The 25,732-nt window shown below is 34.1% G+C and overlaps 3 protein-coding genes across 5 annotated transcripts; all 3 read right to left on the minus strand.

Annotated features, from left to right (window-relative positions):
* Positions 1 to 8,876: 8,876 nt before the first annotated feature.
* LOC120074032 (UPF0161 protein At3g09310) lies at positions 8,877 to 11,367 on the minus strand. 3 transcript variants are annotated; one of them, XM_039027006.1, is made up of 5 exons: positions 11,078 to 11,361; positions 10,932 to 10,991; positions 10,631 to 10,812; positions 10,434 to 10,523; positions 8,877 to 9,148 (listed from the first exon to the last, which is right to left on the minus strand). In XM_039027006.1, exons 1-4 carry the CDS (start codon positions 11,268 to 11,270, stop codon positions 10,437 to 10,439), a joined length of 522 nt encoding a protein of 173 aa, XP_038882934.1. In that variant the 5' UTR covers positions 11,271 to 11,361; the 3' UTR covers positions 8,877 to 9,148; positions 10,434 to 10,436. The 3 variants fall into 3 exon arrangements, with proteins under 3 accessions (XP_038882934.1, XP_038882937.1, XP_038882935.1); XM_039027009.1 differs by having other exon boundaries at positions 10,672 to 10,812; positions 11,078 to 11,356; XM_039027007.1 differs by lacking the exon at positions 10,932 to 10,991 and having other exon boundaries at positions 11,078 to 11,367.
* Positions 11,368 to 12,353: 986 nt separating this feature from the next.
* Positions 12,354 to 16,404, minus strand: LOC120074713 (uncharacterized protein At5g02240). Its single transcript, XM_039027933.1, has 7 exons — positions 16,070 to 16,404; positions 14,187 to 14,458; positions 14,073 to 14,109; positions 13,890 to 13,987; positions 13,509 to 13,570; positions 12,984 to 13,107; positions 12,354 to 12,760 (listed from the first exon to the last, which is right to left on the minus strand). Exons 1-7 carry the CDS (start codon positions 16,335 to 16,337, stop codon positions 12,641 to 12,643), a joined length of 981 nt encoding a protein of 326 aa, XP_038883861.1. The 5' UTR covers positions 16,338 to 16,404; the 3' UTR covers positions 12,354 to 12,640.
* A 2,449-nt stretch (positions 16,405 to 18,853) lies between these two features.
* On the minus strand, positions 18,854 to 24,575 carry LOC120072819 (uncharacterized protein C24B11.05-like). The gene is made up of 8 exons (XM_039025330.1): positions 24,351 to 24,575; positions 23,918 to 23,983; positions 23,722 to 23,819; positions 23,574 to 23,611; positions 21,961 to 22,048; positions 21,565 to 21,849; positions 20,433 to 20,498; positions 18,854 to 19,239 (listed from the first exon to the last, which is right to left on the minus strand). The coding sequence occupies exons 1-8, from the start codon at positions 24,412 to 24,414 to the stop codon at positions 19,078 to 19,080; spliced, it is 867 nt and encodes a 288-aa protein (XP_038881258.1). The 5' UTR covers positions 24,415 to 24,575; the 3' UTR covers positions 18,854 to 19,077.
* Between the last annotated feature and the right edge of the window lie 1,157 nt (positions 24,576 to 25,732).

Genomic DNA, 25,732 nt, shown 5'->3' on the forward strand with positions numbered 1-25,732 from the left:
TGCAGATTGAGCCTAAGAAGAATCGAAAGAATCAATTAAAGAAGAAGAATGATATTATATATATATATAGATATAGATATAGATATATTTTAATAAAAAGTTGCATAGTAGATTTAAAAGGGAAAAAAAAGTTGCATAACAAATAAGGAAGAAGCATAAGTTGAAATTTAGAACGAAGAACAATTTTGGTGAATGTTCACTTTCTGGTATTTTTCCACATTGCTAAAGGAATGCGGGCCTTTGGCCATTTATACAAAGAATGCCTGGGGCTCAATAATAATTAAAATAAATTTACAATAGAATAAAAATATCACAACAGTATTGGTAGAAAGGAATATTCTCTTTAACCAATTTGTACCCGCAAATCCTTCCAAAAGAATTTCTAAGATTTATCCCATTTGATTATTTTGGCATCGTGGCATTCTCCAGGTAAGTTGTTGACTATGTAGCTGATTGGCTTAGGTGTGTCGACATTCTTGACATCCTTGATACCTTCCCTCAAACAAGTGGATACTTCCAGAACACCGAGTTCGGAACGAAAGACATAAGAACTGGGAATGTGTCAATGGTCTCTACCAATTGACCTGAGGTAGGTACACATCTCACATCAATAAGTCCTTTGAGAACTCGATCTTGAATGAAATGGATATCTATCTCGATATGTTTTGCCCGGGCATGAAACATAGGGTTGACAGCTAGGGCCCCTACACTCAAATTGTCACACCATAGCACTGGTTTACCTTTTGGAGATATGCCTAATTCATTGAGGAGTTGGATCATCCAAGTGATTTTCTGCTATGGCATGACCTAACATCCTGTATTCAAATTCCGTGCTCGACTAGGCCACAATTGTTTTCTTTTTGGATGACCAAGAGACTAAATTATTCCCTAGAAATTTCAGTGAGCAGTTATCGATTTTTTGTCATTAATGTCGAAGGTCCAGTCAGCATTCGAGTAGGCTAATGTCACACCCTCTCCCAGACTACTCTCTTAGCGTAGGAAAAGACATGACTGCAGCAGTTATCAACTCTTTTATGACACTTACTGCCTACTAACTCTAGCGAAAAATAATCTGATACCAACATGCAATCTCATACACAACGGCTGCCTCTATGGCCAATATAAACATTAATTATTAAACACAAAACATTTACAGAGATTACAATACAAGTCTCATAAGTTTCGACACCCAAAATCTTAGTTCTTACATGAACAACTATAATATGTGTACAATATTTACAGTAACCACCTAGCTGACGGGTTACAATAACTCTTGTCTTTGAGTGACAGAGCAGATGCAGAGCTACCTTCTGAGGATTTGACCGCTACCTGGTGGAAAGAAAAACATTTGAAAACGGAGTGAGCTTGCTAGCCCAATGAGTGGCTTAAGAAAGAAAATTGATTCTCATGCATAAGTCTCAATAAAGAGATTATACTAAAACATAAATCTTTACAGTAACCTTGTACTAAAATAAAAAAAAAATTCCAAGCATAAAGCATGTAAAGTTGTTTTCATCATGAAACATTAAATTGTTACTTAGTCGATAATAACCCTGTTGTGGTTAAATCCCAACATCAACTGCTTAGTCAAGAGAGAACCCTTTTACTCAATCTCTGACTTTAAACTACCTACATGTACGTGATTATAAGTATCGTCATACCTTAGGTACTGCTGCTAAGATACCTTCTCAATGTCCCTCAGTATCGAGCTGCTCGGATACCTTCTCAATGTCTCTCAGTATCAAGCTTAAAGTATACTAGTCATACTATGACTTTCTATTTAAAGCATGCAAAGCAAAACGCATAGAAAACATGTCTTTAAAGGTTCTAACGCATGCTTTGTGTATTTAAACACATAAATAGTTTTTCAATAAACTTTCATACATGGCATGCATTTGAAACATAACTCATAGTTTGCTTGGAGAACTACTTTGTAAAACTAGCTAGCATGAGAATAATCTTTCTTAAAACATAGTTTCTTTAAAACATTGTAAATATCTAATCACTCACAACTTTTAGGATTACTCCTCAAAGGTTGATATGCTTCTAACACTAGTGTCAATCCTATGGACACAAAAGTATATATTTAGTTACTAGCATTGGTCTCCCTTTTGAGACTAACCCTCAAATAAGCTTTGCATTTTGCCTTCACCTAGAAGACTTTCACTCAAACGAATACCTTGTTGTAGATCTAGTACTTAGAAATTTCCTTGAGATTTTGGCTCTTGTCAAGCGTCCAAACACACTTCACAAACGCATCCCACTTGTTCAACCAACACTTGCTCTAAGTGTTCCTTCAGCCGCACATGGTCATCCACAAAGGCTGCTTATGCATCCAATACTTCAATGCAAGCCTTCCTCAACCCACATAGCAGGACCAATGCATAGGAGTGTTCAACCCTTTGGTCTGTCCGAGCGTCTACTTTGAGCTTCCAACTTACTCAACCCAAGCAGTTGTCTGCTTGTCCAGGAAATTCCAGATTCAACTTATGGAATTAATAACTCAAATTCTAGAGCTCATCTCAAGAAATTTCCTTCTATAAACTTGTTTAAAATTGTCTTAGGAAGCTTACCTTAAAATTTCAACTTCAAAATATTTGTGGTTTGTCCTGGAGCCTCAATTCTTCATCGACGGCCCGGATTCACCCTTGAACTAAACCTCTAGTCATTTTTTCCCGTCTCTGCCCTTATTCCGGTGAGACCTTCTTCCGGCAGCGTCATCTCTGAAACTAAACTCTTATAGTTTTCCAACAACACCAAGATCTCTCAATCTGCACGAAGGAATTGATCAAACTGAGCTTTTGAAGTTCAGCCTCCCTTTTTATACAGCTTCCTACCGCTTATCATTAAAGTCTGGCATGACAACTTCAGCTTAAATGGAGTTAAATCCAGTGCTTAGGACAGTTGTTGCCCTTAATTGATGGTTAAGACTGATCAATGCATGCTTCAATCATTTAGCCCAGAGCCCATCGCATAGCTCATCGTTCAGTGATCTCTCGTTGTCGCTTATCACCCAACGATCTCGCTGTCGCTCATCATATAGCNTAGCCCAGAGCCCATCGCATAGCTCATCGTTCAGTGATCTCTCGTTGTCGCTTATCACCCAACGATCTCGCTGTCGCTCATCATATAGCGCATAGCCTATCGCATAGCTCTCACTACCACTCATCGTATAGCTCTCGATGTTGCTCATCATGTAGCTCTCGTTGTCGCTCATCGTGTAGCGCTTATGCCTATCGTCTAACACATCACCCATCGTTTAACGTATCACCCATCGTCTAGCGCTCACGTCTATCATGTAGTGCTATCGTCTAGCGCATCGTTTAGCGCCGCATGTAGCTACATGATCGTCTGCGCACGCAACACTCCAACGCCCAACGCCCAACACCCACGCTTGTGCACACCTAATTCTGCTGCATGCATGCTAACCTCCAAAACTTGGTTGCCGCATGTCTTGTCCAACACATGGCTTTTCTTCACTCGGCCACACTTGCCCAACTAACCTCTCAAATAGGTAAAGCCAACGCCCTTGACTCAACTCCAATGCCTAGCACAAGGCCAACGCATGGGCAAACAATTAGCCAATTTTTTAGCTCCACCCAAGAGTCAAGCTTCCAAACTTAAACTTTTCTTCTAACATTTTACCTTTTTCCCTACAATTAAACATTAATTCTCACATTAACCTACTCACCATACTGGTCTCAGTAGAGAACATACACAAATAGAGAAATTAGGGCTCAGGGTTTACAACTAAGGTATCAAGTCCCGTGTTAGGTTGAAAGAGGATACCGAAGGGTTTAGTACTACTAACATATCACAATACCCTCTTAACAGATTGTCAGTGGACATCAAAGGCCTTTTGTAAGAATTGGCTTAGGTGATTTATCATATAGGCTACGTCAAGTCGTGTATTTGTGAGGTATTACAATGCTTCGATGGCACTTCGATAAATGAACAGATCATCCAAGGGTGTCCCATCTATGATAGAAATATGCTTCCCCATCATACTTGGAGAAGGAACAAGTTTCAGATCAGTCAGTTTTAGCTTAACAAGGAGATCATCAACATATTTTGCCTGATTGAGGACCAAGCCAGCATCCAAATAATGAACCTGTATTCCTAAAAAGTAATTCAGAGTACCTAGATATTTTAAAACAAACGTTTTATCTAGTTCTTGGATTAGCTGATCATTAGAGAGTCATCATTTCCTGTTAAGATGACATCGTCAACATAGACTAAAAGCAGTAGTGTTTTACTGGAGAAATTGAAAATATATAAGGAAGTGTCTGACCTGGAGTTTACAAATCCCTATTGTAGAATAGTGGTTTTTAATGTGTTGTTCCAAGTGCGCGATGCCTGTTTAAGGCCATAGATTGCTTTGTTCAGCTTGCACACATGCGTAGGAAACTTCACACTTTCATATTCGGGTGGTTGCACCATGTATACATCTTCTGTGAGAACACCATTTAGGAAGGCATTATTAAAGTCTAGTTGTCGTAATTGCCACCCGTTCGTTACCGCCATACTTAGAACAACTCGAATGGTATTTTCCTTGTCGATGGGACTAAAGGTCTTGAAGAAATTGATCCCAAGGATTTGATGAAAACCTTTTGCAACTAACCTGGCTTTTTATCTTTGAATGGACCCATCGACAATATGCTTTATCCGAAAAATTCATTTGTTTTCTACAACTTTGAAGTTGTCGAAGGAGGAACAAGTTGCCAGGTATGATTTCTAACAAGGGCAGAGTACTCACTGTCCATAGCTTCCTTCCACTGTGGAGTAGTAAGAGTGTCTTTAATTCGTGTTGGTTTAGTTGTGGTCCAATCACTCTTGGTCGTTAACATCCATGCCTTGGGTTTAAATATGCCCGCCTTTTCATGGAATATCATCAGATGAGAGGGCAGAGGAATTGTCAAAGAAAGAACCACAGGGGTACTCAGAGAGTAAGGAATAGGCTTTGAACAATAAGAGGTTTGGGTGGGAGATTCGGATGTATGTTCAGTGGGGCAGCTAGACAAAGGTGAGTGTGTAGGTGTTCTTGGATTATGTTCTGGAGGTGGGCTAGGACAATGTATTATTGGGCTGGGGCATGAGAAGCCCATGTTTAATGACGAGTCAAGTGGGAGTTGGGTTGGACTGGGCGTGATTTGAGTTTCTTGGGCTAAGGAGTTTATGGTTTGGTTGAGTTGGGATTCGTGGGCCTCAGGTGGGGATAAAGGTGGAGTTGGGCTTATTGGTATGGGCTAGTTGAGTGTGTTGGATATGATGGGTGGATTGTGTTGGTCAATTTAGGGTTGGGCTTGAGATATATTGTTTAGATGACTGTCGAACCCATTTGCAAAGGGGAATTCCTCCTTATTGAATTGGATATGCTGAGCGATGTAGATTCTTCTAAATTCATCAACACACTTATATCTTGTGTGCAGGGGACTTGGTCCTAGATACACACATTTCATAGAGTGATTTTGAAAGTTGTGTTTTCTGATATGGTCATAAGCAAGGAAAGCATGTGCATCCAAAAATTTTTAAACCTGAAACATCAAACTGATTGTTAAACATCAATTCAACCAGTGACTTACCTTGAATAACAGTAGATGGTAGTCCGTTTATTAGATATATTGACGTCTGAAATGCATCCTACCAGTAACGAAGGGATAAAGAACCTTGGGCTAAGAGTGTAAGACCCATTTCCACAACTTGTCTATGCTTATGTTCAACCTTTCTATTTTGAGCCAATGTGTACGGGCAAGTCAAACTAGACTTAATCCCTGGTGAACTGTACATTTTATGATCTTTAGTTTACTCTCCCTCATTATCGGATTGTAATGGTTTACTCATGGTATTAAACTGAGTTTGCACAACCTTTGTGAAGTGAAGAAACGCATCTAAAGTGTCAATTTTTTGTTTTAACGGATATATCCACATGTATCTACTGTAATCATCAAGAAATAATGCATAGTATTGAAAGCCAAAGGTTGACAGAATAGGGGCTGGTCCCTAGAGGTCAATATGAATTAGTTCAAACTTAGCCTTTGTTCTTGAAACGAAATTTGGAAAGAGTAGGGGAACTTACCAATTTGGCATAAATCACAAAAACCGAGTTCATTATTTCCTTTAACAGAGAGATTACACTTTTTAACTATTGAATTCAAAACTTTAGTGGATGGGTGACCCAACCTTCTATGCCATACAACTTTAGAAACTACAATATTAGCACTCATGTTGGATAGAACTAAGGCTATAGTTGCATTATTTTTGTTCAAAAGCTACAATTCCTTTTGTATTCCTCCTCTACAAGCATCAACTAACTTAGGCATCTTGAAGGCAATATAGACCATCTCTAAGCACTCCCTTCAGCATTGTGTTTCCCGTACCCTTGTCCTTAACAAGACAATAATTCCCTTGAAATTCAATGAATATATTATTATCATGAGCTAGCTTAGATACACTGATCAGATTTTTCGCTACTTCAGGTACACAAAAAACATTTTCAAGGCTAAAAGTGTTTATCCCATCCATTAGACAAGAGTTTCCTACACATTTTATCTTTAATTCTTTACCATTACCTACTGTTACAAATTTGTTACCTCTATATTCAGTTGGATTAGCTATTTTGATGTAGTCAACAGTGACATGATTCATGGCTCCGCTATCGACATACCAACTAGGATCATTCACCATTCCAGTGTTTGTTAGGAACCAGCTCCTTTGAGTGGACACAAGAGCTGTGGGATTTGAATTGCTAGAAGAGCCTTGACCATAAAAGTTTGAGGAGTTGTTGCGTTTCCCTTGATTTTGTTGACCACCAAATTCTTTGTTATACCTATTGTAACATATGTCAGCGGTGTGTCCAATTTTATCACATACCTAGCATATAGTTTTGTTGGTACCTCTTCCACCACCTCTGTTTCCATTGTTATTGCCTCTGTTCCCATTAAAACGTTATTGATTATTGTTTCATTGAGATGTTTGTCTATTTTCACCTGAATTTCTGCTATAGGCTACATTCACAGCAGCATTGTGACTAAAATCACCACTTACCTTTTGAGAATTTTGGTGATCTAATCATTTTTCATAAGACAGTAAATCACCTTGCATATCTAACCAGGATATAGCACCCTTACCTTAGATTCTAACTACTACTGGATTGTATTCCTCATTGAGTCCTAGTAAAACTTGTGACACCAAGGATCATGTACTCATAGGGCTGCCAGCCTGCCCTAGGTTGTCAACATGAAACTTCATTACATTAAGGTAATCACCTATCTTCATGTTACCTTTTCGTGTCTGTTGGAAGACTTGTCAAAGGAGTCTTCTTCAGCTCTCGATTGAACTTCGAACAAACTTTGAATAGCTTCCCATAGACTCTTTGACATTTCATGTCCTATCAATTGGATAGTTACTTCTGGTGTCATGGAATTGTACGACCACCCAAGGAGAAGTTGATCTGTGGTCATCCAAGCTTCATATAGAGGATTCACAATGTAGGTGGTGCTCGAGCTTGATGCTCCACTGCTGACTATCGTTTTAGAGCCTCCAGCATCTTCAGTGTTTCCACCAATAGTTGGGTTGGGATTCTCACTTGCTGTTTCTGTAAACATTGGAGGGCACTGTTTTGTACTGAACAAGTGGCCTTAGAGACGATAGCTGCGAAGGATGGGAAGAGTTAAGGTTTTCCATAGAAGATAGTTTCTCCTGCTCAATTTGATTTAGGAGTTGATTCAGCAGTGGGATGCTGAAGGATGTCGTCCTAGAGTTTTTGGTGTTGGCCATTTGTGAAGCTCTGATACCAAGTTGAAATTTAGAACGAATAACAACCTTGGTGAAATTTCACTTTTTGGTATTTTTCCACACTACTAAAGGAATACGAGCCTTTGGCATATATACAAAGAATGCCCATTATTGAGCTCAACAATAATTAAAATAAATTTACAATAGAATACAAATGTCACAACAATATTGGCAAAAAGGAATACTCTCTCTCACCAATTTGTACCCGCAGTTCCTTTTGGAATTTCTCAGATTTATCCCATTTGATTGCTTTGGCATCGTGGCATTCTCTAGGTAAGCTACTGACTGGTATATGTGTGTTGACATCCTTAACATCCTTCATAGCGTACATTTGAAGTTAAAATGGTAATTTCACATGGCACTGACATGCAGAAGGCTAAAATTCCTTCATTTTCAGACTCATGATTAATCTTTAGAGGCCTTCTGTATAATTTTCTCAAGAATTAGATGGATGGAGAATTCATCCGAATGACTATGGTTAACAACTGAATTTTTTTATGGAGTACTTTGAAAACTAGTTTAATTTTAGTCCTTGTAGAAAATCTGAAATTCAGTTTTTTTTTTCCTTTTTTCTTCCAAATTTGGTTAAATAACAATGATGATTTTTAATTATATATAAAAATAAAAACTAATAGAAAAGTTTTAAAAATCAGCAATGGCTCCTGCTAAATTTAAGATCTATTGAGATTTATTAGAAATATAAGGACTAAAATACGACATTTAAAAATTCATAAACTAAAACGGAACAAATTTCAAAGCATACTAACGATGTTTTAACGTCAAGTTAAAAAGACCTAAGAAATGTCATAGTTCTTTAATTCTTTTTCTGTCAACCATAACTTATTGGTTAAGACTTACAGTCCACCAAAATCAGGTCAAATCCCCACTGGTTAGTTGTTATTGATCTAAAAAAAGAAAGAAGTTTATTTTGAAGGAATTTAACTACCTTTCTTAATTTTTTAAATCTAAGTTCAATTTTACATCATAGACTACCTTCTCCTGGTTAATTATGCAATTATTATAATAAATAATAATGATTGTTGAACTAACTCCTCAAAAATCGAAAATGTCAAATGTTGAGCTACTGAAAAATACTATATAATGTACAAATTCTAATCAAAATCAGATATATTATACATTAAATATGATTTGTATAGCTAAAGTGAACATGAACATTAATTATATGTGACATGTATTACCTCCATGGAGGTTCAAATTTCCGCATTCCCTAATTACAAAAATATTGGTGTAACATGCCAATTTCTACAACATTCTTCATTCTGCATAGGGAATTAGCTCCCACAGATTCACCCCCAACAGCACGACAATCAACCAACACATTAGCCAATACAACCTGCATAATTATTTGTGTGATGAGATTGAAAGAACCATAAAAGCTCAGCAAAAGAACCGAACTAAACTAACTCTCAAAATGGCAGAAAAGAGGAAAGAAAATATGGATTTTCCACAATAGCTCAAACATTTGATCTAAGAGTGATTCATCCTCGCTTCAATTTTATGTGCCGATGTCTATTTTAAATCTAATATCTATGTGTGAGTGAAGGTATTAGAAACATGTTAAATCATAAATAAACACCCAGAGTCTGTTTAGGTTGGTTTTTCAAATGCTTAGAAATGAAGCTGTTGGAAAGTCAATCTAAACATGCCCCAAATAGCTAAGCTATTTGATCTCACCAAGTCTAGTGGCAGTGTAATAGCCCAACAAAAGAGCAACAAAGCATAGGAAGGGAAGATATCTTCCTTTCATATAATCTCCAAGGAAGTCATCATCATATGTAACATTTAATCTAAACCTATTAGTAATGATAGGATTACTTCGAGATTCCATCAATCAGATTGATTATGGAAGGATTACCAATTATAACCTCTTTGCATCTGAATAATGAATGATAATTAGTACATAATCCATGGTTTTAAGTTCGTCAAAGACAGCAATTGGACTAGCTTCTACAGAACTGTCTAACATATGTCATATGAAGATGGGAAAGCTTGCGCCTGCTTCATTAATCAAGTGTTATTAAAGGTCTAGCGAGCCTAAATAAGGGAGTTGCAAGGAAAAATGGCTCTATTTTAACACCTGAAATTGTCTATTTTACAGGTGGGGATACCATGATACTGTGCATTGTGCAATCTATTCAATACAAAATATGTTTATCCATGAGTTGAATCGATTTCAATGGGAATCTTTCACCATTTTCACATCCACACTATCAATCCTTCTGCAAGTCGTTCCACCGAATATCAAAACCCTCCCTAATTTGTTGTCAGAAAATTAACTTTCATGAGGACATATTTAGAAGTAATTTTGAAATTGTTAAACTACGTAATGTTCAAAATCACACTGAAATATGTTTTCAATTATTCAAACTCAATGTCCGTTCTATTTAAAATGTGTTGAAAAATGTAAACTCAAACATCAAGTCGATTCTAATCTAAATAATTAAAAGCGCGTTTAATAGTGATTACAAAAATGATTTTAATCATTTCAAAACTACTCCTAAATGCACCTTATGACTGCAGCAATTTTCATCACTTCTTCAAAGAATGCAATTTCAGGAAAGAAAACTGAAAAACTCATCGCAGTGAACTCAAATTATTGGTCTGCATCATATACTTACAAATTATATGCAACATTTGAAATTGTCAATCTTCTGGTTCGGGCAAGCTTTCTTCATCAAACCACCGAGGAGGATCAAACCCAGATCCACCTACAAGGAAGGAATGGCCTAGAATGAGTATTGCACAAAATCAAAAACCAAAGATAAAAAAACACGGACGAATTTCCTTCCTGAAGGTTCAAGAAGATGATTCTCACTCGTCTCGCGAGTTCCCTTTGAAGGAGAGCAATGTCATTACCAAGGGGATTGCAGCGACAGAGACGCCAAGCAGTCAAGATAGTACCCTTCGCAACACCATATTTCTTGTAAGCTTGCATGGAATACTCACTACATGTAGGTAAATAGCGACAACTATTTGGCAATAGCGGCGAGATTTCTCCTGCACACATTTACCAAATCAGAACTTAACGGTATGCGTTATCTTCAATTGTATCGAATTGTGACATAGTTCTTCGAATTAGAAGCCTAAAACCGAGCAAATAACACCACTCTACTCACGTTTGTAGAATTTAAGCATGGATAATGCAGCTTTAACACCCAAATTGTCCACTTCGCCATCTGTGAAGACGATTCAAATGCCCTAATTCATCGAAGTCTATATGTTGACTTTATAAAATACGAAGGAATGAAGAAGAGGCAAGTACCTTGGTCGCTGTTTGAGCTTGAGTTCGATGTGGCGCGCGTTTTGCTTAGGATTAACGGCCGACGGAGGTTCCGGCGATTATATTGAATACTGAAGTCAGCAGCAGAAAAGGGCCGTTGATGGCAGCGGCCGGCGAAGAAGCTTGGATTTTGGTTTTGGAGTTTGTGGCAGTTCGTCGTGGAAAGAACCGCCATCTCAATCTGCTTCGGTTGTTCTGCCAATGCTAATGGAGGTTGGAGATGTAGCCCAGTTTTTGTTGATTAAAGGCAAATGAGGTGTGGTTTGTTAATTATATTCCTACTATATCCAAAATTAAAACACTTCTAAAAATATTAAACCAAATATTGAATTAACTTTTTTTTTATTACAAGGGGTGTACATCAATCTGACCAAAACCGATCGAATTAAGGTCGGTCGGTCGGAGTTAGGGATCGTTTGGTTGGTTTTCTATTTTCTTAGGAAAAAAATTAAAAACCGACCCACCGATGTTTACATATTTGTTTTGTTTTTTGTTTTTTTTTTTAAAAAAAAAAATTAAGTATAAAAGCAAACCCATTACCATCAACCCAAACCCAAACCTACTATTTTAGTATTGATTTATTATTATTCTTTATGTTACCTAATTTTCAAATCCATTATATGATTTATTTAAATTTTTCCATTAAAAAATGATTGATATAAAATTAAAAAAGTTGCTAATTTTATTAACCTAAAACTCATTATCAATTCATCTTTCATTTTCATTCATCTTGACTCCTCTTTAAAAAAAAACCCGATGGTCGGACGAATTTCACACTCTTTTTTTGGTCGATTTTCGGTGCCCGTTCTCACTGATTACAACATATTCAAAATTGAATATGATATCGACAAGTTTAATTAGTTAAAATTACTTTCAAACATGGTTAACTTTATGATGTGAAAAATCAGTTGATATCTTGACCTTGAAAAGCAATATTAATATATTACACTTATCACATGGTTGATTATGATAACCCTTTAATTGTCCAAAGATTTAACTTTTTCTTTCACTCTAGAGATTATAATATAAATACTATACTAATTAAATTAGTCATTTCCTTCATTTTTGTCTGAAACATACAATCAGCTAGATTGATGGTTAAATTACATAGACGTATGCCAAATTTGTGTTCGACTGTTGCTAGAGGACACTCCAAATCTCAAATCTAAATCCAACGTCTTTGACGGCAGTCACATCATAGCAATCTTATTAAATAATTTTTCAAGACTAGTACGGCCGACCGGAGAAGAAGAAAAAAGAAATTAATAAATCATCCAGTTCATTAGAGAAAAAAGCAAAGTCATACATTACGACATTCTCCGGGACAATTTATCTGAAATGCAGACTGATGGCATGCCAATCAAAGCCGCAAATTGAAAGAGATTAAGTAACCTCTAGTTCTAATGCATCATTAACCTAAGATCCTTACAGCCTCTCCTCTCCCACACCTATTGAAAGATCACAGTTCAAAATTTAATAGCAGCACAACAATTCAGGACAACAATGCTTCATTCGGAAAGATTGATATTACAGACTCTACCCAAATCAGAAACTCGTTGTCACTTGAGCGAACAAGGCCTTGAAATCCTTCGTCGGCGTGCCTACTCCCTCAGGCTTTGAGGCTAGATCAAATGCCTTGAATTTGGCCTCCTCAAATTGCAGTGCCTATTCAAGAGTTCAGAGCTTGGATTAGATGCTAAACAGGAAGGATGATGGACTGTCCTTTGAGGAATAATGTAAGTAGTGTTAGATTTTGATTTGTCAGATTCCGAGTGTAAAAACTAATGAGTACATTTCCTAGTTGTATTGATGGTTCAATGCCTGATTGTTCTTTTTAAGATCATTCTCGTTCACTAAGTTCTTGATACTAATTCCTGTAGACAAGTACCTGAAGGCAGACTTCGGCAACATCGGCTCTGGCAATGGTTCTCGTCTCGGTTTGAAGAAGTTCATCGTCCTTCCCGATCAGCAGCTCTCGGATCCCACCATCCTTATCCTGCAGACCTCCAGCCCTGAGAAAGGGTAGTCCAATCGGGTAAGTTGACAGGTTTATGGCATTTACTTGTAGTCAAATATCAAACACTCTAACTAGGGACTGATAAAAGAGGAAAGTTTGGATTGAAGATGAAACATTATATTGACATCCACAAAACTAGATAAATTCGTAAACCATCGATCAAATCATTTCAGGTCAGGATGTATCTAATATGATAAAGACTTTGAACCAAAGAAAGATCTTCAAATTCCCAATAAATGCTTTAATCATGCTTAATCCAGTAATTTTAACAATGATCCCAACTAAAGGAGAAGACAAGAAGAAGCAGTTTCTGAGAATTTCAAGTGTTTATGATTTGAGCGAAGGCACATAACTCTTTGTGGTGAAGATGAATATGAAATGCAATCAACGACGTACCTTATAATGGTGTATGGAACACCGGAGTCAGCCAAATACTGCTCAGCCTTCCTTTTCCAAACCTATTGTATAATAAACAGTTTTTAGACTCTTTTCAGGGGAAGAATAAATTCATTTGGCGAGCTAGTTTCTTCGCTAACAATAAGATTTTTAGAGACGTGGAGAGGTTGTGTGATGAACTTGAGAGGTGACAAGGTTCAATACCCTTGAGAGCGTTGGTCAGGAATCCTTTTTGTAACCATGATCTTAGTTTGATTATGTTGGATTGGAAACTCTTTAGCTCCTTTTTCTGCTGGGCTTACTTTTTCTAAGGCCCTTGTTCATTTTTTCATTTCTCTCTATCAAACTCGGTTTTGAAGCAATTGGAAAGAGAATACTAACCAATATGTTCCCATTACCCAAACTGTTCAAAGGATGGTTGATATTTGTTCCACCCATAGAGCCGACCAAAACGATTTGTTTAACGCCAGCAGCCTTGGCTATTTTGAATCATTAGATAACTTTCAGCATTTTAAACTCGTGAAAAGAAAATGGTAGCAAGAAGAAAGGAGCATCATCACTCACCAGCATCAATCTGATTCTTCTGGCCAATCCAGTCAACCTATGGCAAACTTCCATCAGAGAAGGAACTACATAAAAGATAGGTAACCAAGAGAAAGGAAGAGAAAGTTGAGGTACCTGTTCAGGATATGCTCCATCCTCGAAGTAGAACTCAGGCCTGCCCCCTTTGGTAGGATCAAAACCCGGCTTCATCTTTGGCACGGCACTCGTAAGAATGATGAGAGCGTCAATGCCTTGAATTGCAGGACCAAGGCTATCTGCATCCCTTATATCGCCAACAAAAAGATCGTCTGCTCCACCAATACTTTGCTTGCTCTCTTCAGTTCTAACCAAACCTCTTGCAACATACTGATCCGATCTCTCCTTCAATTTCTTGTAAACTATTTGACCTGCCAAAAAGGACCAATAAAGCCATATTGAGAATTGGTCCGATAGTTTTTTTTTTCCCTTGGAAATCTAGATAACCGAAATCAGCCTGAAGTTATAGATAGCATAGATGTTTGTCCTGAAGGAATTTATAAGAACCTTTGAGAATAACAAAAATTCAGATAAACTATGTTTGTTTTCTAGGATTTGTGTATGAGAATATTTTAAAATTATGTGTTATGATTATAATGCCCTCGTTGAATGCTAAAGTATTGTGCAACTATTAGAAAAGTAGAATAAAATGAATATTGCATTTTAACTTCCGATTGAAAATAAATCGATATATTCTTCAATTTAACTAAAGTTTATTTTATATCGAAATGTAAAAATTATAAAAATAAATAATTAAATATGATCGTTTTTTAATAGATAAATACGTTGATGTGAAATAAAGAAAATAGATGAATATATATATATATATATAAAAGAAAAATGAAGGGCAAACATGTAACGATCTGAGTTCAGGAGGGGTATATGAATGAACTAATATCACATCCTAATGAGAGGGATCATGAGGACATGGATGTATAGTTAAGAAAGGCTTAAAAGAATTGAAAGTTACTACCTATACCAACAAGGTGCACCTTTCTTTTTGGTGGCTCAATCATAAGAGCTCTAAAGTTAAGCGTGCTTAGCTTTGAGCAATCCTATGTTGGGTGACCTCCTGGGAATTTTTTTAGGACGGGGTGTTACAAAAAATGTCCCAAGACGATTCTCTCGTCATGGGTATCTCGCAATATCTTGCAAACACATGATTCAAAAGCACATCCAAAATTGGTTCCATGCTTCACGTATGAACATCTCAAAATAATGACTTATCATATCTTCTTACAAAAACAAACAAACATAGTATCTAGATGCCCATCAAATGGAAATCTTGAATTCCCACCAAACAAATGACCCATTCGAGAGAAAGAACATCATCCAAAGTCTTCTCTCATCTTTGCCATCTCAAGTAAGCCCTATGCGTAAAGGATATATCAACCCTATAGAATACGAACTTAAAAACATCATCCCTCAAACGTACGTGGTGAAAACTTGAGAACTTCAACATCCATTTATGTCAAATTGGACTTCCATGACCTCCACAAAGTCGAGCTCATAAACACTCGAAAGACTGAGAATTAAGATTCTAGCAACCAATTTCAAAGTCTAATGTTTGGGAACAAGCAAAACTAGGTGCACAGCTAAAAAATGTTTTAATCCACGATGGTATCGGGATAAGAACATAATTTGAAGCCTTTCAGTAAAATCCAAAAAAAAAAAAATGTTGTTATATAATGGTTTGCCCTAACAGCATCGTTATCCTGTAATATGAGAAGTATTAATATTGGATGTCCCAGATTCCCATGTGTGGTGTGAAGGAATTAAGTCAGCGGCTCCAATTAATATATCGGAAATCAAATCGTCAACAGGGAAGATAACAATTATAGAATATAAAATTCCACACCCAGAAGAAAAAATCGAAACCCCATTACTCATTTCGTCTTAAATTTCCCTAAAATTCTCCCAGCAGCCAAACAGAAGCCAAACCAACGATAAACATGCAAGCAAATAGAAAACGGCAGAGTTACCGGTTCTGCCACCGGCTCCGGTGACGAGGACGGTGGAGGGACCAGAATCCGCCATTGCAACAACCGAAAGAGCAGGGACTCGGCGCCTTCTGAAACTCTTCTGGGAGGTCGGGGAAATGGAAGAGCCAAGGATTTGAAGCGACGGAGATGGGATTGAATTAGAATTGGGTACGAAACAACATTTATGGCATTGATGAAAAGCTAGTGGTGGAGAAGAGGTAGACCTTGAGGCGGAGTAGACTAATGGGACACGTGTAAGCATCGCCATGGCCCGAGACTTGAGGACGCTAACAGGGACTGGTTTCCATCTGGAAACCTCTGGTTATGACATATAAAGCTCTTTCCTGAAGCAGTGCGCGCAAGAGAGAGATGGAGACATTTTTGTACGGATAATTCAAATTTCACGGTCGAGATAAAGTTTCATCCTTTCACGGTCGAGATAAAGTTTCATCCAAATTTTGAAAGCAAAGATGTATAATTTTTGCTTGCATCATGTATTGGCATTTACGTTCAAACTCAACTAATTCAATAGATTAGTATTCTCACACCTTAGACTCTTCCTCTTTCTCTCACACTTCTCATTTCTTGTTCGAGTTCATGTTCGCAAGTAATTTGTGAAAACAACTAAAAAAAGATGTTAAAATAGTTTGTGAATAATTATAATGTGAACAAAATGAAGAATTCCATTCAATAAAATAAGAGTTACAAACTTTCTTTCTTATAGATAAACTGCAAACTTGGTCGGAACGGATTTCGTCGTCCAAATTCAGATCAAATAATTTTACTATAGTCACTCAAAATGTGAAAACAACTAAAACAATGATGTTAAAATAGTTTGTAAATAATTATTATGTAGAAAAAGAAAAGGAGAGAATAACATATAGTGAACAAAATGAAGAATTCCATTCAATAAAATAAAAGTTACAAACTTTCTTTCTTATAGAGAAACTACAAATTTGGTCGGAGCGGATTTCGTCGTCCAAATCCAGATCAAATAATTTTACTGTATCCACTCAAAATTGATGTAGTAGTGGTAGCACATATCGAACTCAGGTAGTCCTCGAATTTCTCAATTAAACAATTTGCAGTCTGAGGGTAATCAAAAGGGGAGTTTGTAAGTTGTTTTGTTGCAAATAAATTTAAATGCATACAATAAAAAGCATAAAGTAGAGCGTTGAAAGTCTATGTGAGAAAGTCTAGCTTGAGTTATGACAGAATTCTCCTATTCAATGTATTTGATCATAGAATTCTCATTACCAAAATCATGTAATTGTTTATACCTAACCAAATTAATTGGAAAAGCCAGTTAATTCGTCCAAATCAACTAATTAGTCCAATTCAAATTGATGAATGACATGCAAATTCAATTTGGCCTAATTGCATCAAGGTCTAAGACAAAGTTAGTTAAATATCTAATAGAAAAAACCTTAATTAAATATTGTTGGTTTAATTCTAAGTCAGTTAGAACAATACTAATCTAAATTGATTCGCAAGCTAACCCAACTTATTGATTCTAGATTGATTAACACAAGATTATATATCACGTATCAAATGTTAATAATAATAAAAAAAACTATAATTATAAAAATTTCCAAATGTCCAATAATATAATCATAATCAATGAGGAACAAAATTGAATCCCACAATTACAATAATCTAGTTCAAAAACTCACAAATACATAGGAAAAATCTTAAAACCCAAGCAAGAAACGAATATCTTAGCCCATAATATTAATGAATAACGCCAAGGAATTGTTTTGATACATTCTCATACTAAAAGAGAAGATAAGAGGAAAGAAATCGTGTGGGAATTAGCTAGAATCGGCAAATCAAGCGAACTCCTAACCTAGGTGGCTAAAATCATTATTTAAAAAATCGTGGCAGTGTAGCGTCGCAATGCTAATGGAAATATTTGTGCGTCTAAGTTTGGAGCATTGCGGTGCCATAGAGCACTAAATTTAGGGATACTGGAAAAAATGCCATGCGCTAGCACCGCTGTGCTGTACATTGTGCCTCCAAGAGCATTTTGGTCATTTTGGCCTTCTCTTTCCTGATTTATACAATTAAGCTTTGTTTTGACATGTTTTAACTCCACTTCGTTACTACGTCCCATTCTACCTCTTTAGTGCTCAAAACCTATAAAATAGTCAAATAAACACATAAAATCCAAGAACAAACTCAAATTAAGCCGAGCTAGATAGCACATTTTTGGTGCTATCAAAACTCTCTTACAACTTATAAGAAGACACTTTCTTTATTTTATCTTACAACTCATTTGATTTTGAGGTTTGAGATGTAGTGCCAACGATTAGTACCTATTTATAATCCACATTAAACTTGAGGGTAATTGTTTTAATGACAAAATTGCTTAAAATATTTTCAAATAGTGATAGACAATGGTAGATAATGATAGACATCTATCATTGATAGACATTAATAGATATTAATAGATGTCTATCAGTGTCTATCACTGTTAGACAATGATATTTTGCTATATTTGTAAATAAATTGACTCATTTTGCTATATTTGAAAATAACTCTAAACTTGGTCATCAAGCAAATATAATAAGTCCAAATTGTCCTTGATCAATGTGAATCTAATAGTCACAAAATTGCCTTGGACAAAGTGGAATGGTTTATAAATTGATGTTGGACAACGTGTAAGATTTAATAGCCACAAACAACCTTCAAAGAAGCCTCTTAAACTAACAATCTTAAGGATACTATTTAACCGTCGTTTTGAAGAGGAAAGCATCTATAAATTTTGAGAACTAGAACAATATATTGGAGCTTAGGAAGGCTATACAACATTTCATTTATTATTGTTAGAAAAAAGCCAAGAACAGAGGATGGATTACATTTGATAATTTGTACACAACAAACAAATCACAACCACTAGAAAATCATATTAAAATGTGAAGGACTGAGGATTGAACAGCAATTTTATTCAACTTTTGACATAGAATATTGTTATTATTATTATTAAGTCCAAATAAAGATATGATTTGTTATGCTGTCACAGAAGTCTCCACTGCTACATTATTATTGGCTGAGTAATTGAGTTCTGATTTCCTTAATTCAACTTCACCAAGCTCTGGTATTGCTTCCTTTATGTTGTGAATGCTTTCAACTGCATAATCTACTGCTTTACTTCTATGGGAAGTGCCAACCTATACATACCAAAAAATATATATATATTATATATTACGCCCTCAATCTTGAGATTTATTTGTAAAACGAACCGTTAGAAAATCAATCTAAATACGCTCCTAATTTTTATTTTTAAAGTTCTTTGAAAAACTCGTGAAAGTTAATGTTATTTTGAACATTGAAATTATTATTTACAAATCATAACTTAAGAATCAATAATGACTTCATTTATTTTTTTTTTAAAGAAAATAGACGTTAAATGTTAGGAAGATCATAAATGTGGAGTAAGGAGGGCACTATATCTTTATAATATAATAGGTTCTTCTAGATATTGTCCAAAAGAAATGATAAATTTAGACAAAATAAATAACATTATAGCAGAGTCGTGTCTAAAGGGCAAAGAGTTGTCTTCTTAACTATGGAAATTTAATCTAAAATAAAAAGAAAATTTTCAAAAATGAAAGATAACGAAAACTATTTGCGCAAAATAGTAAGATTTATTCTTTGATAGAGGTTGATAAAAATTGATAGAAATCTATATACTGTGTAATAGACGCGGATTAAAATCTATCAATGTCTATCGGTGTTTTTTTCTTATTTTTTTTTTACTATTTTACAAATAGTTTGACATTTTTTTTATCGGTAAAAATTTTTCAAATAAAAAGAATAGTTTTTTTTTCCCTTTTTGAAACTGAATAAAAGATAGATAAGATTATTATACAAAATGCTCCTTAACTTTTGGATAAGTTTCAATTATGCATCTAAATTTTAAAGTGTTTCATTTTATACTTGAATTTTCAAGTTTGTTTAAAAAAAATAAAATCCCTAAGAGAGTTTTTTTTTGTTAAAATAAATTAAAAAATTAGCATTTCGGCTAATGAGTAAAAATTGTAAGTCATACATAACATCACTTATAATATCATTTATGTAAATTGACATGACAGTTGATGTGATGATTTTAACGATAGCTTTTGATAATTGATAATAATGACCTTAATCTTATATACGGTTGTAAATAATATAATGTTTACCTTTGAATTTTTATTTTTATACTTCAATTATCAGGACAATTTTCATTCTTTAGTTTAACAAAAAAAAAAATATATTTTTAAAATGGAAAGATATTTTTTCGAACAAATTTCAAAGATCAGAGTTTAGAGTATTGTGTATAATGTAAGCTAAAAATCTCACTCTTAATTCACAAGCAACTTACCAACACAGTTTGAAGCCCAAGTCGCTTGCCTGCTTGAATGTTCCGAAGGCTATCTTCAAAAAACAACTGAAAAACAGAACAAAAACAACATAAAAACAACACAAAAACATGAGAATTAATCCAAAAGCTTTTAAGTAGATAATTACAGTAAATTTAATTCTATAAATACTCGTGACTTAGAAAATTTGTAAATTATCTAACTAATACGAATCAATATTAATAAAGGTAGAATGAACCATTATAGAAGTTTGAACACAACATCTCATACTTTGATACTATGTTAAATCACAACCTAATCCAAAATTTTTAGCCAATGGATTACGGTAATATAAGGTGTGTTTGAAATACCTTTTCAATTGTTTAATTAAAAAATTAAGTGACTTTGGAAAAAATTCAAGTGTTTGGCAACTACTCAAAGTGGATTTACAAAAAATGAGTATAAAATAAGTTGGTTTAGAATAAACACTTGAAACTACTTTTGAAAAATGAATTTTTAGTGTTTAATAGTTATCTCTGATTTGTATAATTTTTAAAATTACCATTAATGGCGGCCAACTTTGATGACCACCGTTAGCGGCCATTTTTTGGCAACCACCTCTGATCAATTCCGGCCACAACATCCAGAGATCGCCACTGGTCACCACTTTCGAGGACCATCGCCGATCGACCTCCAACCACCACTTTTGGCGACTGCGACTGGCCAACCTTCGGCCACTATTTCCAGAAACTGTCATCATCCAACATCAACCATAGTCGCTAACAAACTCCAGTGACGGCCATCGTTCAACCCTAACCACCACAACTGGCCACCAACTCCAGTAACCACCCTTATACGACCAACTTTAACGACCATTATTTTAAAATATTAGTTCATAGTATTTTATGGTCGTCTTAATTTGACATTAATAAAAATCCTTTTCTAACAAACTTACATACAAAAATATTTTTGTATTTTTGAGAAAGAGTTGTCAAACACATGTATATTTTTATTTTAAAGAGTTTTTATTAAAAATATTTAAATAAAAATAAATTAAAAAAAAACATTTTTTTATGTCATTCCAAATATGCCCTTACTTATATAAATATCTAACACAAATTTTACCAAATCTAAATTTCAAGATAATTTTCTTACTGTTGATTGAGGGTCAATGTTGGCAATCTTGAGAGCCCATTCAATGGCAGCTTCTGATGGTTTGCAGACAATAGGTGTAATTGGCAACTCCATTAGAGGATTTGGTTGAAAGAAATGGCCAATTATGTCAAATATTTCAGTACTTGGATGCTCTTTTTCATCTAAAACAGGACTTTTTTGTGTAGGATTGAGGGTTTCAAAGCATATAATGCCTTCAAAACAGTCTTCTAATCCAAGTTTGTTAAGTACTTTGGCAGTGTGATCTTTGTCTGCATTGGTAAAGATCTAATTTTTCACACAAAAATCAAAGAAGGGTTTGTTAGAGAAAAATGAAAATATGAAAGAACATGTGAATTAATTGGAATATCTAGTTCCTTTTTTCTTTTAAATACTTACAAGTTTCCTATAAGGGAGGCTGAGGAGAAGGTTTCTTAAAATGGGATCAGGTTTTAGGTTGTCATAAGGCAATCTTCCATGGACAAACCTGTCATATGAAGCAATTAATTGATGGTAAGAAATGAAGTAAGAAACTCTAAATTTCTTGGAATATGGGTCGTCTAGCATCATGTTTGGAGTGATTTTGAGTGACTAAAATCACTTGATAAATATTTTTAATCATTCAAAACTAATTTTAATAAAATGAAAAATACATTTCAGAGTGTAAAATTAAACATTAAATTGATTATGTTTTAGAAAATGACAAAAGTGATTTTAACTCTTTCAAAGTCATTTATAAACAAAAGTTTCACATAAGTTAGTAGAGAGAATGAATCTAAGACATAAACAAAGGCAATTATTGAAATCATAATATTATTACGGAGCACCACAACTTTGAAGATAAAGTTATGAAATTCACATTTTCTAGGACTATTTTTAAATATAGAAAAATAAATCAAAATATTTACAAGATATAGCAAAATTTTAAAACTATCGATGATAGACTCTGATAGACACTACTAGACTTCAATCACTTTCTACAAGATATAGCAAAATTTTAGAATTATCAATGATAGACACTGTATTTTCAACAGTTTTACTATTTGAAATAAGGATAATTACAATTGGTAACATTTTTAAAAATAATAACCAAATGTATAACATCATTTAAAAAAATTGTAAATATAGATAAGTATATCAACGGTAGACTTCTATCGTTGATAGACTCTTACCAGTGATATGGTTTATCACTGATATATTCCTACTAATAATATGGTCTATCACCTATTTAAATTTGATCATATTTGTAATTTTTTTTATATTATGTTATATCTGCTAATACTTTGAGTCTAATGTCTATATTTATAACTGTCTCTGGAAATAATTTCCCTTTTTTTTTTAACACATTTTATTATTATTATTTTTTACTATTGATATAAATTCTTCCTTTTTTTAATATGGGATTACAATCTTACCTCTCTCATATTACATAGTGGAATTACTTTATGTAATCTGAATGACATTCTTTGCCCTTTTGTAATAATTCAATCAATCAAATTCAATTTCATTGTTTCTCACTACAAAACAAAAGCTCAAAATTTCGTTACATTCAATTAAAAAGTTATATTTATTTTTTTAAAAAAAAGGTATCAACAAAACTATAGTCTAATGTGTTTTTTTTTGTCTAATTAATGATGTGAGATTCTAATAACACTAAAAAACTCCGTTGATTTGAGAATAAATCTTGAATATTAGCTAGGCTGCAACCATTTTCTTTTTTTGCTTGCAGCCCGACCCAACCACACAGCAACAACAACAAAAAAACTTTAAAATTTTCATAAAAAGAAAGTGTCACGTGGCACCATGTGATTAGGCCACAAGTTTGGGTTACAAAAAATGTCAACTACCCAGCTAGCAGCTAAGTATTACTCAAGAGGTCTTTTAGATAAAATCTCAAAGTAAATTTAATTGTCAATAGATTATATTACCAAGGGTTCATGAGCTAGAAGAACATTTTTCTAAATAGTCAAAACAGAGGAAAGAAAAAGTTGACAGTGGAGGCACAACCATACCTGTGATATTCATCATAGTCAAATTCATAGCCAATGGCCTGCAAAACAGAAACCAAAAGAAACATAAACTTGAGATCCTTTTTGATAACGTTTATGTTTCTTATTTCATGTTATTAGATGGATTTTTAGATAGAACAAGAAAACTTACTCTGAGACCAGCCATTGTTGTTCCATAATTCTTGTAAAGTAAGTTGCTCAACTCTGGGATTTTGCTGTTTTCTATCTCAAGCTTTTCAGCCATATAAGCTACAATTTAAAAAAAAAAAAAAACATATTTTTTTATAAGAAAAATGAAAAAAAAAAAGAAAAAGAAAAAAGAAGAATATTTGAGACAGGGAAGTCACCATGTATGTTGTTTTTGCAAGCTGTTGCTAAGCCAGAGCTTAATGGATACAGAGTGTCATCAAGATCTGTAAGGTTTTAAAACACAAACTTATTAAAATTCTATCCCTTTCAATCAATTTCCAATTGTTATGAAAATGGAGAGGGAAAAAAAAAAAGTAGAAAAACTACTATAATAAGGACCTTACATTACACTACAAGTTTTTCAAGATGGATTATAAAGAATTCAAAACTTGGATATGGGACTTTTGTCGAAATGGAATGGTTTTATCTTTTAATTACTATTTCTTCGTTAACGGGTAAATGGTGATTCCGTTATATAAATTAGAGTCAATATTTTTTTACGCTGCATAATTCAGCCTAATTTGGACAGAGAATCATCGAGCAAGTACAAATTTTAGAAGTATATCAAAGTATTCATCATATCAAACTTACCAAAAAGAAGACAATCAAAATTTGGAATTTGAGCCTTTGATTTGTAACACTTATCATATTCCATTTTTATATTTTTCTTGGTGGTAATGAATTGTAGAATGAGAGAGAAAATGTTCCTCACTTGAGAAAATGGGGAATAAGGAGAGAGATAGAGGAAATATAAGAGAGGGTTTGAGAAGAAGAAATTAAAGAACTTAGAGAAGTTAGAAGGAGAAGGGGGAGGAGAAAGAGAGGGATATGATGGTTTAAATAGGCAAAAGTTTGCTTTTTTTAAAAAAAAAAAAAATCAGGACTCTTGTTTAGAAAATTCAACTTGTTTTTCTACTCATAATTAAAGGGTTAAATGGTAAATTTAGTCCATATGATTTGGCTATTTACGAGATTTTTATCCTGGACTAAATTCTAACATTTAAACCTTCTAAGGACTAAATTCTAACTTTCTTCAAATCATAGAGATAAAATTTACAATTTAACCTAATTAGAGCTGTAAGCTTTGACATTTGTTTTAAAACTATCTCTATTATTTTAAAAGTTGCAATTTTTTTTTAAATGTTTCAAAACTATTCTTGGAGTAGAATTATGCAACCTTAGAATGTTGAATAAAATTTGAACTTGAATAAATTTTGTTCTAAATCAACTGTCGCACTATTTTATATTTTATTTTTTATCCAATATTCTAACAAATATCTAATGTATTGTAAAAAGATAAGTACAACCTAAGAAGCACAGACATAGATACGAATACATGATATGGATATGATACGATACGACGATACATTAATTTCTAAAAAATTAAGATATGGATACGTTGAAGATACGTATTATATATATATATATATATATATATATATATGTATTGTCTAATTAATTTCTATAATACATATTTTAAGTTAGATTATAATAGATTCAAGAAGAGAGTGAAAACTTGAAAAAAATCCAGTAACATCGAGTAATTGTTGAGTGACTAAAGTAGACGATAAGAAAGAAGTAGAAGATGAAGATTGAATAATGAAGTTGAGGATGAAGAAGGTGTGAATTATGATTTAAATAGTGAGAGAGAATGGAAGAATGAAAATTTAATTAAGTTTTGGGTTTTTTTTTTTTTTTTTTTTTTAAATTTTTTTATGTTTTATCATTTTTAATTTATTTTGTTTTGGATTGCTCAATTTAAGTGGACTTTTATGTTTGGAAGTAATTTTAAAATGGTTGAAATCACTTTTGTCATTTTCAAAATCACCGTGAAACATATTTAATTCTTCAAAACTAATTTTGATGATATGAAAATTGCATTTAAAAGTGTGAAATTGAAAACTAAATTAATTTTGAGTAATTAAAATTGTGTTTTTGAGTGATTTTAAAAATGAAAAAAGTGATTTTTGATG

This window comes from Benincasa hispida, chromosome 3 (assembly GCF_009727055.1).
Source record: "Benincasa hispida cultivar B227 chromosome 3, ASM972705v1, whole genome shotgun sequence".
In the NCBI taxonomy this organism is placed as follows: Eukaryota; Viridiplantae; Streptophyta; class Magnoliopsida; order Cucurbitales; family Cucurbitaceae; genus Benincasa; species Benincasa hispida.

Coding starts and splice junctions, on each gene's coding strand:
- LOC120074032 (XM_039027006.1), bottom strand. CDS start 11,270: ATGGCGGTTCTTTCCACGACGAACTGCCACAAACTCCAAAACCAAAAT. Junction 10,813..10,931: donor CATGCTTAAATTCTACAAAC/GTGAGTAGAGTG, acceptor AAATGTGTGCAG/GAGAAATCTCGCCGCTATTG. Junction 10,524..10,630: donor AAAGGGAACTCGCGAGACGA/GTGAGAATCATC, acceptor CCTTCCTTGTAG/GTGGATCTGGGTTTGATCCT.
- LOC120072819 (XM_039025330.1), bottom strand. CDS start 24,414: ATGGAATATGATAAGTGTTACAAATCAAAGGCTCAAATTCCAAATTTT. Junction 23,820..23,917: donor TTGCAAAAACAACATACATG/GTGACTTCCCTG, acceptor TTTAAATTGTAG/CTTATATGGCTGAAAAGCTT. Junction 20,499..21,564: donor ACATTGACCCTCAATCAACA/GTAAGAAAATTA, acceptor TCTGTTTTTCAG/TTGTTTTTTGAAGATAGCCT.
- LOC120074713 (XM_039027933.1), bottom strand. CDS start 16,337: ATGGCGATGCTTACACGTGTCCCATTAGTCTACTCCGCCTCAAGGTCT. Junction 14,459..16,069: donor CGGAGCCGGTGGCAGAACCG/GTAACTCTGCCG, acceptor CCTTTTTGGCAG/GTCAAATAGTTTACAAGAAA. Junction 13,988..14,072: donor GAAGAATCAGATTGATGCTG/GTGAGTGATGAT, acceptor GATTCAAAATAG/CCAAGGCTGCTGGCGTTAAA.